This window comes from Anolis sagrei, chromosome 5 (assembly GCF_037176765.1).
Source record: "Anolis sagrei isolate rAnoSag1 chromosome 5, rAnoSag1.mat, whole genome shotgun sequence".
In the NCBI taxonomy this organism is placed as follows: Eukaryota; Metazoa; Chordata; class Lepidosauria; order Squamata; family Dactyloidae; genus Anolis; species Anolis sagrei.
The window spans coordinates 83,269,670-83,285,300 of record NC_090025.1 but is presented as its reverse complement, the minus strand read 5'-3'; the positions used below and the strand labels follow the sequence as shown (position 1 = coordinate 83,285,300).

Sequence of the window (15,631 nt, the reverse complement as noted above, 5' to 3'; positions counted from 1 at the left end):
CTCTCTTATCCCTGACTGGACTGCAGTGGAACATGGAACTTCGGAACATGGAACGTACTAATGGACAACACTGACGGTGAACGCCCTGAATGGAGAACTGCCATCATTGCAAAGGAGGTAGGACACTTTAAAATCAACATAGCAGCACTTCAGGAGATACTTAAGCAGAGATACAGCTTAATGGTGTAACATTAGAAAATGTTGACCATTTGGCAGCCACCTTCCCACCAAAGTCAGCATTGACACTGAAATACAACACCGCCTGAGCTCTGCGAGTGCAGTATTTATCTAAATGAAGCAGAGTGTTTGAGGACCGGGACATCCGTAGGGATACCAAGGTGCTTGTTTATAGAGCTATTGTCCTCCCAACCCTGCTTTATGCCTGCAAGACATGGACTATCTACAGACATCACACGCAACTCCTGGAATGATTCCATCAGTGCTGCCTCCGGAAAATCCTGCAAATCTCTTGGGAAGACAAGCAGACAAATGTCAACGTGCTGGAAGAAGCAAAGACCACCAGCATTGAAGCAATGGTCCTCCAACATCAACTCCGCTGGACCAGCCACGTTGTCTGGATGCCCGACCACCGTCTCCCAAAGCAGTTGCTCTATTCCGAACTCAAGAACGGAAAACGGAATGTTGGTGGACAGGAAAAGAGATTTAAAGATGGCCTCAAAGCCAACCTTAAAAACTCTGGCAGAGACATCGAGAACTAGGAAGCCCTGGCGCCTGAGCGCTCCAGCTGGAGGTCAGCTGTGACCAGCAATGCTGCAGAATTTGAAGAGGCACGAATGGAGGGTGAAAGAGAGAAACATGCCAAGAGGAAGGTGCATCAAGCCAACCCTGACCAGGACTGCCTTCCACCTGGAAACCAATGCCCTCACTGTGGGAGAAGATGCAGATCAAGAATAGGGCTCCACAGTCACCTACGAACCCCCCCATGGAAGGCCATCCTACTCAGACAACGAAAGATCACCTAAGTAAGTAAGTAGGTAAGTAAGTAAGTAAGTAAGTAAGTAAGTAAGTAAGTAAGGAAATGCAGCTTCTAGTCTAGACATTTCATGCCAGTGACGCATCTTTTTAGATGTGCATCATTTTGCGACACAGTAATTCAACTTTACTAGCAGACCGGCAGCTTAAATCTTATTTATACGAGACATGGACAAACACATACAATTTAATAAGGGGAATGTATGAGGACACAATGTATCTCACAAAAACCTTTCATTTATATTCAGTTTTAAATATATGATTTGTAAGATAAAACACATTTCCAGGATTTTTGCCCTTTCTTGTTACGTTTGGGTGACACACCTCCAAACCGAAACCGACACAGCAACGTGTTGCGACACGTGGTTTGAAAAGCTCTGTTCTAGTCCTTACTGGGTCATGTAGATGACGAGGCATAATTATAAATATGTAAAAGATGTGACGATGAAACATTTATGGGTCTTTAACTCTAGGGGATGCCGTGCGCCATCCATAACCAATGTGAGTATGTGGATACCTGCTCAGTGGCAGCTGATGTGCCTGATTTCGTACGTTTTTGAAATATGGAAAGGCAATGCTTATCCACTTTCAGATAGCAACACAGAGCTCTCCCTGAACTAGTCTTGGAAGGGGGCGGGGGAGCCTTGCACGTGTGCCTACATCTTCCCAGTTTAGCACATGTTGTGAGCAAACACTTACATAGGGCTCTTAGTCACAGAGTTGACAAATATAGCACACTGGATAGAAATACATCTCAATATGCATCCCCACGCACATTCTGTCTCGGTAACCAGGTATATTTTTGTAAGACGAGCATGATCAGGACAAAGACTATCACAGTACAACAAGACGGCCTGGCCAATGGGACACGATGCTCTTCTCCCCCCTCGCTCCCCATATCAAAGCGGCACCAAAAATCTGCTCTCTCTTATAGCAAATTGGTAGCCAAGTTCGACTAAGCATATAATATCAAACTTATTACACAACTAGCCATCCCCTGCCATGCCATGCTGTGGCCCACTTTGGTGATCATGGGGGTTCTGTGTGGGAGGTTTGGCCCAATTCTAACGTTGGTGGGGTTCAGAATGTTCTAGGTGGACTATAAATCCCAGGAACTGCAACTCCCGAAGGTCAAGATTCTATTTTCCCCAAACTCCACCAGTGTTCACATTTGGGCATATTGAGTATTCGTGTAGAGTTTGGTCCAGATCCATCATTGTTTGTCTCCACAGCATTCTCTGGATGTAGGTGAACTACAACTCCCAAACTCAACATCAATGCCCACCAAACCCTTCTAGTGTTTTCTCTTGGTCATGGGAGTCCTGTGTGCCAAGTCTGATTCAATTCCATCATTGGTTGAGTTCAGAATGCTATTTGATTGTAGGTGAACTATAAATCCCAGGAACTGCAACTCCCAAATGTCTAATTCTATTTTCCCCAAACTCCACCAGTGTTCACATTTGAGCATATTGAGTATTCATGTAGAGTTTGGTCCAAATCCATCATTGTTTGTGTTCACAGTGTTCTCTGGATGTAGGTGAACTACAACTCCCAAACTCAACATCAATGCCCACCAAACCCTTCTAGTGTTTTCTCTTGGTCATGGGAATCCTGTGTGCCAAGTTTGATTCAATTCCATCATTGGTTGAGTTCAGAATGCTATTTGATTGTAGGTGAACTATAAATCCCAGGAACTACAACTCCCAAATGACAAAATCAATTTTTCTGAGTGAAGGACATGCATTGGGTTGTTAGGTGTCTTGTGTCCAAATTTGGTGTCAAGTCCAGTGTTTTTTGAGTTCCATTAATCCCACAAACAGACATTACATTTTTATTTATATAGATGTCTGGTAGATTTGGATTATTCAGTAGCAAAAAAGCAAAGCCCCAGATAGGCAAAGGTTTCGTACTACAGGTTGAGTATCTGTTACTTAGAAATATTAAAAAAAATATTCCAAGAGGCTGAGATAATCATTTCAAAGCCCCAAACATTCCAGTCAAGGGAAACTCAATCTGTATTATGTTTTTAACATGCATGCTCAACATCAAAACTCTGCTTTTCATTCAAAAAAACCCATTATACATTTCCTGATATGCAGTCTAATTACACTTCTGTTCCTAAGCCCAACATGGAAGTTTCCTTCAGAATGAATTGTCAAAGTTTGGGACGCGCAGCAGAAGGATTGCTAGATCTGCAGACACTGTGTTGTTCTGCAGACACTTTGGGTTGTTGTAGGTTTTTCCGGGCTATATGGCCATGTTCTGGAGGCAATTTTTCTCCTGACGTTTCGCTTGCATCTATGGCAAGCATCCTCAGAGGTAGTGAGGTCTGAGGATGCTTGCCATACCTCTGAGGATGCTTGCCATGGATGCAAGCAAAACGTCAGGAGAAAAATTGCCTCCAGAACATGGCCATATAGCCCGGAAAAACCTACAACCCAAAGATAATAATAATAATAATAATAATAATAATAATAATAATAATAATAATAATTTGTAGTCTCCAGTGTGATCCCATAGTATTCTTGGATCATTCATTTCAATATCTTCATTTCAACAGGGTTTACTATTACCTGCAGCTTCACTTTAAGTTCAGGAACATATGCCTCATAGATAAGGGGATTGTATGAGGGTTGAATGAAAAGTAATGCCTCCACCTTCATAACTCCTCAACTGATGCAGTACTGGTATGTGGCAGGTATTGGCTTATTCAGTAGACTGTCCTCTACAGTTCCATTTTGGCAGGAAGCCTTAGCATTGAACGATTGTGTTGTTAAAGCACGAAGTAATGCCTCCACCTTCGTAACTCCTTAACAGATGGCAGTACTGCTATGCAGCAGGTACTGGCTTGTTCAGTACACTCTCCTCTACAGTTCCATTTTGGCGGGAAGCCTTAGCATTGAACGGTTGTGTTGCTAAAGTGCGAAGTTGTGTTGTTAAAAGTATGGAACGCTGCACAGACGGTCAGTCAATGCGACTTAAGCAATGTGCAGTCATTGAATTCTTGACAGCAGAAGGTGTCACCCCAAAGGAGATTCATCAGAGAATGCAAGCTGTTTATGGTGATTGTGTTGGTGTGAGTAGTGTGCGTTGTTGAGCAAGTTTCAGGCGTCAGCATCCTGGGTATTCATCATGCACAGATCTTCCGATAGCCAAGCAAAGCAGTAATGTGACCCACATGTTCTTGTGAAATGCAGATTATGCTTGAAATTTCTCTCTGAGTGAGACGACCATCATCCTGAATCAAAACTGTCAACCTTTTGCTTGTGAAACTCAGTGGTTGCTGTCACAGGACATCCAACTCTTTGTTTGTCATGCAAATCAGATGTTCCCACCTCAATATCTTTAAACTTTCTCATCCAATGACGCACACTACTCACATCAACACAATCACCATAAACAGCTTGCATTCTCTGATGAATCTCCTTTCCAGACAAGTAAGTAAGTAAGTAAGTAAGTAAAGAGCAATAGAATAACAAGTTTCCACTGAAATGGTACTGGGCAGACCAGATCCTTTGAGGGTGCCTTTTATTTACCGGTTAGGTTCAGCATAATCTTCCATTGCACTATAGTGGTCCAGTCTGGATGTAATTCAGATACGTGTGATCACAGTCAGATCCATTCATAGAATCATAGAGTTGGAAGAGACCTGGTGGGCCATCCAGTCCAACCCCCTGCCAAGAAGCAGGAAAACCCTCCCAGGAATAGCTTCAGTTGGGGCAGGAGACGCTGATTAGTAAAAGCAATTGAGAGACTGTGGCTAGGCTGAGTGCAGAGACTCACCCAAAGTGCCAGAGAGAGTGCCTGCAAATCTGTGAAATGGTGGGAGGCTATTGCAGGGGATGTCTACATATCAGCTTGGTGATAGACTTGGATTTTTTTTATTTTCCCCCTGAATATTTTTGAGCCACTGTTGGCTGAATCTGTGGATGTAGAACCCAGAAACTGCAATTCCTAGCATTCCTCATCCTTAGGTATGTTCACCAGGGTTTCTAGGAATCTGAGTCAATCCACTGCTGGAGGGCTGAGTGGTTCCAAATCAACACCCGGCCTGTTATTACTCTGGTATTATTCGCACAGAAAAGTGGTTTGGCATAACAGTGGCTGCACTCCAACATATCCCCCAAGGCGGCATGTACATATATCCGTGTGTGGATATAAGCTGTGCCAGCACAACACAAGCCCCAGGCAAAAAGCAGTACTTTGCAACATATGTACATGACCGGGTGCCCAAAGCACAACTGCAATGCACAATGGGCAATCACAATGCTTCCGCCCCACCAGCCAAGGAGGAAATAACTTGTTCTGCGTGCATAGCATGACTAACAGGATGCTAGGGAGCTTTGGTGGCTAGAAGGCTGCATTCATTAATATTTTCTTAATTATGCCAGAAATGAAAAAATAAATCCCTCACATAAATCTTGTTCTCTGTGTCACCTCCAGCTGTCATCTAATCTATTGAGGAGGAGAGGAAGCAATGCCTTTAAAACGTATTTCCTAGAAGGCTCCGTGGTTAGTGGCCTTAGGGTTGGACTAGGATACTGCCCTGGAGACTAGGACTCAGAGCAAAAGGTTCAAATTGCAGAAAAGGAGATTCCACCTGAATTTTAGGAAGAACATCCTGACCGTATGAGCTGTTGAGCAGTGGAACTCCCTGCCTCTGAGTGTGGTGGAAGCTCCTTCTTTGGAGGATTTAAGCAGAGGCTGGATGGCCATCTGTCAGGGGTGCTTTGATTGCGCTGTTCTTGCATGGCAGGGGATTGGATTAGATTTATTTATTTATTTATTTACAGTATTTATATGCCGCCCTTCTCACCCCGCAGGGGACTCAGGGCGGATTACAATCTATATAAATAAAAATGTAATGTTCGTTTGTGGGATTAACATAACTCAGAAACCACTGGACGAATTGACACCAAATTTGGACACAGGACACCTAACAACCCAATGTATGTCCTTCACTGGTAGTTGCTGTGATTTATAGTTCACCTACAATCAAAGAGCATTCTGAACACCACCAACGATGGAATTGAATCAAACTTGGCTCACAGTTCTCCCATGACCAACAGAAAATACCGGAAGGGTTTGGTGCGCAGTGTCCTTTGGTTTTGGAGTTGTAGTTCTCCTACATCCAGAGATCACTGTGGACTCAAACAATGATGGATCTGGACCAAATTCTATACAAAGACTCCATATGCCCAAATGTGAACACTGGTGGGATTTGGGGGAAATAGAATCTTGTAATTTGGGAGTTTTGCTGGGATTTATAGTTCCCCTACAATCACAAAGCATTCTGAATCCCACCAACGATAGAATTGGGCAAACCTCCCACACAGAACCTCCATGTGGGCCACAGCAACGTGTGGCAGGGGATGGCTGGTCTATATAAATAAAAATGTAATGTTCGTTTGTGGGATTAACAGAACTCAGAAACCACTGGACAAACTGACACGAAGTTTTTACACAATACACCTAACAGTCCAACGAGTGTTCATCACCCCTAAAAATAAAAAAAAAACCCTCAGCAGAACGGACTTAAAAACCCCAAAATACACCCCCCCTCTCTCTCTCCCTCTCTCTCTCTATATATATATCCACACACACATACACACACACACTCATATACACATGCACACATACATACACATACGTATATATATACCCAAGTACACACGAATATATATACACACACACATCTAAAAACACACCTATATACATATATACATGCACACACAAATATACACATGCACACATACACATATATAAACACAAATATGCATAAAGACTAGTACACACATATACACAATATACATATGCACTTATGAAAACACAAATATACACACACATATATACATATCTACACACACACATATGCACACACATATATATACACCCACACATATCCCCCTCACACATATCTATCTATCCATCCATCCATCCATCCATACACAAACACACAGATACACAAATATATACACACATATAAACACATATATACAGACTGGGTCACAGCAATGCGTGGCAGGGGACAGCTAGTGTACATATACATGGCAAACATTCAATGCCATAGATGCACAACATATATAGACAGACAGACAGAGGCTATTTAACATTTCAGCTTTTTCATGAGGGTATTCTGGCCACCAGGGCAGCTGTCGCTTCACCGTCCATTTGTGACACCGATGAAGTACTTCCTCATTCTTTGCATGCTTGCTAGAGATTTTTATGTCATCATAAATTAGCCTCCCCACATAAGCGGTACCTAAATTTCCTACTTGACAGATGCAACTGTCTTTCGGGCTGCAAAGGTCGACAGAAAGCTACACAAATTGGTCAGAAACTCACTCCGACCTGGGCTGGCTTCGAACTCATGACCTTTTGGTCAGTAGTGATCTTAATGCAGCTGACTCCCAGCCAGCTGTGCCACAGTCCCGGGGTTGAACTAGATGGCTCATGTGGTCTCTTCCAACTCTGTGATTCTATGATTCTATGAGAGGCAATTTCAAATTGCATTAGAGTCTTCTGAGACAATTCAATTAGAAGGGCTGGCTAGCAAGCCGATAACTATGCCTATTGTTTTAAACAAGGGGAGATAACTGGGCTCCCGAGCTAGTTTACTTAGCACCGACCGTTTGCTGAGTCATTTTGGAATATTGCAGGCAGGCATTATTTTTGCTTGATTTAACAAAAGCATCTGATTCAAGCGGATGGAAGAAGCCCTTTGGAACCACGTTGTATAACACCATGCAACATGACTTTGGTCCCTGGGTTATAAATGTCATGTCTTAATTGGTTCAATCACAAAAACATGGCAAAAGTTTCTTAAACTGTGAAAACTTTGTTTTTGCGGGACATCCAGCAGCACACTTTGCTATAGCTTTTCAAGGAATATCTCAACCAGTTTAACATACTGTACGAGGGTTGAATGAAAAGTAATGCCTCCACCTTTGTAACTCCTCAATAGATGGCAGTACTGCTGTTGTAGTAGAGCCTGTGAGTAATGATGCTAACAGTAGTTTGGACACTAGAAGGGGAAAACAGGTTACTCGGGAGCAGGTGTCTGATGAGGAGCAACAAAGGAAGAGGATCCAGGATATATTTAATGCTCCCACAGGTGAGGAATCATTCTTGGGTTTCTCTGGGGACGATGGGTTAACAAGTGAGGAGGAGGAAGGAAACATAAAGGAAGGAAAAGGACTACTCGGAAGCAGGAGTCTGATGAGGAGCAACAAAGGAAGAGGATAAGGGATATACTTAATGCGTCCACAGACGAGGAGTCATTCATAGAATCATAGAATCAAAGAGTTGGAAGAGACCTCATGGGCCATCCAGTCCAACCCCCTGTCAAGAAGCAGGAATATTGCATTCAAATCACCCCTGACAGATGGCCATCCAGCCTCTGTTTAAAAGCTTCCAAAGAAGGAGCCTCCACCACACTCCGGGGCAGAGAGTTCCACTGCTGAACGGCTCTCACAGTTCTTCCTCATGTTCAGATGGAATCTCCTCTCTTGTAGTTTGAAGCCATTCTTCTGCGTCCTAGTCTCCAAGGAAGCAGAAAACAAGCTTGCTCCCTCCTCTCTGTGGCTTCCTCTCACATATTTATACATGGCTATCATATCTCCTCTCAGCCTTCTCTTCTTCAGGCTAAACATACCCAGCTCCTTAAGCCGCTCCTCACAGGGCTTGTTCTCCAGACCCTTGATCATTTTAGTCGCCCTCCTCTGGACACATTCCAGAGGAGGGATGAAGATGGAGATGACACACTGGACTGGGCTAAGGTAAAAAAGGTACAAGCTGTATGTGCGGAGCCAACATCCAGTGATACATTTGTAGGGTTCTCTGGTAATGAGGATTGGCAATCGGGGAATACGGCTGAGTCTTGGGGGGACCTAAGTCTTGACAGAAGATGAAGAAGTTGGAGGGATGGGAGTAGGAGTTCACGTGTGGAATCAAGAACAGCTGCAAGGGATAACGACAGGGCGGAGGTCAGCTCATCTTTTGATGATGTGTAAGATAAAAGTAGGCTCTGAAATGGGGAATCTTTGCAGAAGGCAAGGTGTTGGTTCGTGCATTGGGTTCTTGTCACTGCCTATTTCGTATTGGTATTGGGTCCTGGATCTACAGGTTACTGCTTCCGTTCATGTGTGCTTTCGACTCGGCTTGGATTCCTGTGAGTGCTGACTTATCCCTTCCTTGACTTCGGACCGGTTTGACTAAGACGCTGACTACGTGGACTTTGGAACTTCGCTACTTTGAATTCGGCTTGCTTCGACCTCGGACTTCGTTTGACTACGCTTTCTTCCCTGCAGCCCTTTTGTTTGTTAACTGTTTACTTGCTGTGCTATTTTGGGGGACTCTCGGAGCGCTTTGATATAATCTGGTTCTTTTCTCCGGATAATCCAGATTATTGCTTCACTTATCTCTTTTGAACCAGGACTGGTTTCTGCTTTTGAGTTTGGCCAGAGACACTAAGTTAAGTGTCTCTGAGCCCTTTTTTCCATGCTTAATAAACTTTACTTTGGAACTAATTCTGAGTCTGGCCCTTTAAGGCGTCTGTGTGCCAACAACTGCTATGCGGCAGGTGCTGGCTAGCTCAGTAGACTCTCCTCTACAGTTCCATTTTGGTGGGAAGACTTAGCATTGAACGGTTGTGTTGTTAAAGTGCGAAGTATGGAACCCTGCGCAGATGGTCGGTCAATGCGGCTTAAGCAACATGCAGCCATTGAATTCTTGACAGCAGAAGGGGTCATCCCAAAGGAGATTCATCAGAGAATGCAAGCTGTTTATGGTGATTGTGTTGATGTGAGTATTGTGCATCTTTGGGTGAAGTTTCAAGCATAATCAGCATTTCATTGCTTGGCTATAGGAAGATCCGTGCACAATGGGTTGCGGAAACAGAGTGTCAACTTCTTCTGTGACGGCTTCAGAAAACTTGTTCATCGTTGGCAGAAATGTATCCAATTGTCTGGTGATTATGTCAAAAAGTGAATAGTGGTAGTTAAAGAGCACATTCTAAGGAGTATTTCTGCATTTGATTTATTAAAATATTCCCATCCAAACCCAAGTAACGAAGGTGGAGGCATTACTTTTCATTCAACCCTCGTATTTTCCTTCTCTTCCAATAGAGGAACCAACTTGCGCTGGTTGCAATTTAGGGATTAGAACGCAATGAACTACCGAGTGCTTTAAAATGAGTTAAAACTACTCAAACCCTCCGCATGGAAAAGAGGACAAAATAATGAGACATAACAAAATGTCTAGCAGACAATATATTAGATTACACTGTTCTACAAATTTTCAGTTTTTCTCAGTTGCGGAAACGAAATGTGCCGTTTCTTAATAAATTTAACATGCTGAATTCAAATATAATAATTAAATGTGCTAATTGGCTCTGGTTTTTATGCAACAGCTATTTCAATTTTCTCCACAATAGGTAATTCGTTAATATTATGATAATGCGCTTAACCTTACTGCATGTATATAAACCGTGAATATTTACTAAATTTTAGTCAAATTATATTGCCAATAGTTTATACATGAGAAATATAGTATTTCTTTAATTAGTCTATTGTTTATGTTTGTGCAGCAAGAAACTATATTAGTAGGCCTAATGCAGTTGAAAAGTCTGAAAGTTTAAATGTCGCTTTAATCGTGACTTTAGTTTATATCCTGTTTGCTTCTCTTGACTTTTCTTTTGTATTCAAGGAAAGGATTGTCTCTTACAATGCTCCAGCAGTAGTCTGACAGCATTGACGGAGTCCATTTGCCTTGATATCGTTTTTCCATAGTGCTTTATTTACACACGTGCGTAACTACAGTAAAAAGAACAATGTAAAACGATGTTTAACGATACTGTCTCAGTCTTCAACTGACTGACCCTCACCGTTCAAAAGTCTGGCCTTATATAGGGCTTTCTGGCTTTTGCACACGGCACTAATACTGCGTCATCAAACTTTCTAGAATATTCTAGAATCTTCCATAGTGTAAGTCACAACATGCATTTTTTCAACCATACATGATCACGTGATTGCTTATATCATAAAAACTAGAGCCAATATACATTTTTAAATGTCATTTTCGTTTTCAGCACCCCAAAATCATAAAAGAACAACTATTTTCAGGCCCGCAACTTTTCCTCCGTTGAACAATGTTATCTGTCCCAAAACTTCAAACAGAGCTAAGTGTGGTGACACCGATGTCCAAGCAGTCTCCCTGTTTTCCTCTCTCGTACAGAGAGAAATCTGAGAAATCCCCAATGGCCCTTGGCCATACGCTTGGATAACAACGCCAATTAGTACGTTTGGTTTATATTGCCCTTTGCCCATGTACTCACATCCAGTGGGGAAAAAATCAGAAACGATGCTGGAAGAGCCATTAAGAAATGCATGTGTGTTGAGATTGCAATACAAAGCTACTGCTTTTATTCCATAACATATTCTTTTTCCACCAAGGAAAGGAATTGCTTGCACTTAAAACATACTGAGCTTGACAAGAAGCCTCCTGACTTTGCCAGAACGTTCGACCATACATTGCTAAGAATGCATCCCCAGAGATTCGGCTTTATTAAAAGACATTTCATAGAGGCCGTGCTAAACAGGGCATCGCCATGAAATACAACCAGTTGAATCCACAGCCAGCGACAAGACAAACGACATTATCTCTTTTTATGAGATCAATTTATTTTGGAGTAGGAGCGCAGAAAACATCGGAACTATTTTGAAAGTTCGGTATAATTTGAAAGGTAACCTATCTCTTCACCAAAGGGGAGTCGGACAAAATGTCACCTTACTGGTCTGCAGCCATTAATCCTGGGAAAGCAATGCATTTATAACCATCTGCAGGAGGCCATGAAGTTCACAGCAATTTTCATTTAAGCTGTATACCAAAAACATGAGGGATGGGGCTGCTTTAGGAGACAGGGAAGATAGAATCATCTATATAAATAAAAATGTAATGTTCGTTTGTGGGATTAACAGAACTCAAAAACCACTGGACGAACTGACACCAAATTTGGCAGCAAAACATTCCAATCTGATCTATGTCTTTCAAACAAAAAAACCCGTAAAAATGAAGGGGAAATAACTTAAAACTCCCCAAAAAGAAAAAAAATGCCTTAGAGAGCATGCGCAAAAGCCCCTCTCCCCATTGTGCGAGAAGAATGAAGCACCATGGAGTCCCTTTCCTTTTTCTTTTGCGGAGGGGAGAGATTGGGGAAAGGAAAGAAGGAAGGAAGGAGAAGGCCAGGCCCAACAGAGGGGTGGGGGCTTGGCAAGGCAAGCCCCGGCAGCTGCTGAAGCCACCGCAGCAGCTCCATGAGGCCCATGTGGCGACCAGGCAACCCTTCCCCCAACACCAGACGATTGCAAGGCAAGGCTGACTGCAGGAGCGGCTGCACATGACCCCCCCCCCCCCCGGTTGGGTGAAGGGAGGATGCGAACCATGAGAAGGCCAGCAACTCTCCCACTTGGGGTCCATATCCCCCCTTTCACACACACCCCCCCAACCCTTACAAACTGTACCGGGAAAGGGAAAGGAGAGAAGAAAGGAAGAAAAGGATTGGTGAAGAGAAGAGATTATGAATGGAAGGAAAGGTAGAAGGAAAAAAAGAGGAAGTAAGGGAAAGGAGGCAGGGATAGGAGAGGAAAGGAAGGGAAGAGGCAGGAAAGAAAGAAAGAAAGAAAGAAAGAAAGAAAGAAAGAAAGAAAGAAAGAAAGAAAGAAAGAAAGGGGGAAACTGATGAAGGGAAGAGAAGGATATCATATCAGAGAGTCCTAGAGTTGGGAGAGACCTGGTGGGCCATCCAGGCCAACCCCTTTCTGTGAAGAAGCAGGAAAATCACATTCAAAGCATCCCCAACAGATGGCCACCCAGCCTCTGTTTCAAAGAGGCTTTTTTTAGTGTTTTGGCCAGCATGAATATAACTGAAAAGCCTTGCAGCTTCAGTGGCTGCTTCTCACTACTTTATATTCCATACCACCTTGCACCTTAACAGCCTGGCTTCTACTAGCCAGCAGGAAACCTTTGGTGGGAGGAGTTCCCTAGCCCAGATTGCTTCATGTCTGCAAATCCTCTGTTTTCTGAGGGCCACAGCAATGCGTGGCTGGGTACAGCTATTAGAATCATAAAGTTGGAAGAGACCTCGTGGGCCATCCAGTGCAACCCCCTGCCAAGAAGCAGGAAAATTGCATTCAAAGCAGCCCCGACAGATGGCCATCCAGCCTCTGTTTAAAAGCTTCCAAAGAAGGAGCCTCTACCACATTCCGGGGCAGAGAGTTCCACTGCTGAACAGCTCTCACAGTCAGGAAGATAATGGTTTCCAAGTTGTAACGCTAGAACATCACATTCAGAGTAAAAAAAAATCTTACCGTATTAAAATGAGCCTGTCCTTCTCTGAAGGATGGTCATCAAGCCACCGGGAATAGCGGGCAATGGTCCATTCGGCTCTCTTTCATGGGAATAAACACACAAAAACTCTGTCAAATCTCGGACATTTTCATGTGCTAAACAAAAATTAGTGCCAATAACTGATTGGTACATGAGATTCATTTCTATATATGGTACAGAGTGACAAAGACAAGGACAAACAGACTGAGAGATACCTTTTATCCTAGAGCTGTGACTATGCTGAATATCATGGTTTTGCACTGATGTGGCATTGGGGGCTGTGCAGTGGTGGTTGGAGTGTGGAGGAATGGGTGTATTGTATATGTATATTGTATATTATATGCAATATAATACTAATAATATAATTATATATTTATATTACATGTAATATTATTAATAATCTATATAAATAAAAATGTAATGTTTGTTTGTGGGATTAACATAACTAAAAAACCACAGGACGAATTGACACCAAATTTGGACACAATACATCTATCAGGCCAACGACTGACCATCACTCATAAAAACACTGAAAAACACATCAGAAGGGACTTCAAAAGCCAAAAAACAAAACAAAAACCATTACAACGTATGCGCAAAACCACATATATATGTGCAAGCACACATATACACAAATATATACACACACAAAACACATATACATAGACTGGGCCACAGCAACGCGTGGCAGGGGACAACTAGTCTATATAAATAAAAATGTAATGTTCGTTTGTGGGATTAACATAACTAAAAAACCACTGGACGAATTGCCACCAAATTTGGCCAAAAGGAACCTACTAACCCAAGGAGTGACCATCACTAAAAAAAAAAAAATGATTTTGTCATTTGGGAGTTGTACTTGCTGGGATTTATAGTACACCTACACTCAAAGAGCATTCTGAACTCCACCAATGATGGAATTGAACCAAACATGGCATACAGGACTCCCATGACCAACAGAAAATACTAGAAGGGTTTGGTGGGCATTGACGTTGAGTTTGGGAGTTGTAGTTCACCTACATCCAGAGAGCACTTTGGACTCAAACAATGATGGATCTGGACCAAACTTGGCACAAATATTCCATACACCCAAATGTGAACACTGATGGAGTTTGGGGGAAATAGACCCTGATATTTGAGAGTTGTAGTTACTGGGATTTATAGTTCACCTACAATCAAAGAGCATTCTGAACCCCACTAACAAGAGAATTGGGCCAACTTCCCACACAGAACCCCCATGACCAACAGAAAATACTTAAGGCCATCCAGTCCATCTCCTTTCACCGGGGCAAGAAAATATAATCAAAGCCCTCCTGATAAGGAGCCATCCAGCCATAGATACTTGTTGTTCATTCGTTCAGTCGTGACCTCATGGACCTCATGGACCATCCCACGCCAGAGCTCCCTATCGGCCGTCACCACCCCTAGATGGTATTTGTGGCACAAGTTCCAATGAATCATCTGAGCAACAGTGTTATGCCTCTGCTTGTAGTCTGTCTGTGAGATCTTCTTGCAGCAGATGAGGATGTGATCTATTGTTTCATCTGCTTCCTTGCAGAGTCTACATTGTTGTTGTTGTTGTTGTTGTTGTTATTATTATTATTATTATTATTATTATTATTATTAGTCTTTAGTAACTGTTCTCAAAAAATGTAGAACAGTCAGCTAACTGGCCTCAATTGGATTTGGCTTATAAATGGTTTAAGCCAGTGGTTCTCAACCTTCCTAATGCCGTGACCTCTTAATACAGTTCCTTATGTTGTGGTGACCCCCAACCATAACATTATTTTCTTTGCTACTTCACAACTGTAATTTTACTGCTGTTATGAATCATCTTGTAAATATCTGCTATGCAGGATGTATTTTCATTCATTTGGAACAAATACTCGCTACACCCAAATTTGAATACTGATGGGGTTGAGGGAGGATTGATTTTGTCATTTGAGAGTTGTAGTTGTTGGGATTTCTAGTTCACCTATAATCATTCTGAACTCCACCAAGGATGGAACTGAACCAGACTTGGGACACAGAGCTCCCATGACCAACAGAAAATACTAGAAGGGTTGGTGGACATTGACCTTGGGTTTTGGAGTTGTAGTTCACCTACATGCAGAGAGCACAGATGCATCTGAACCAAACTTGGCACGAATACTCAATATGCCTGAATGTGGACACTGGTGGGGTTTGGGGAAGATAGACCTTGACATTTGGGAGTTGTAGTTGCTGGGATTTATAGTTCACCTAAAATAAAAAA

The 15,631-nt window shown here is 42.6% G+C and overlaps 1 protein-coding gene across 1 annotated transcript in view; it reads right to left on the bottom strand.

Annotated features, from left to right (window-relative positions):
• Nucleotides 1-15,631, bottom strand: part of COG5 (component of oligomeric golgi complex 5) — a 307,163-nt gene that overhangs the window by 1,408 nt on the left and 290,124 nt on the right. The window contains exon 21 of the mRNA XM_067468812.1: nt 13,359-13,438. Coding sequence (XP_067324913.1) covers nt 13,359-13,438 — 80 coding nt within the window. The remainder of the gene's footprint in view (nt 1-13,358; nt 13,439-15,631) is intronic.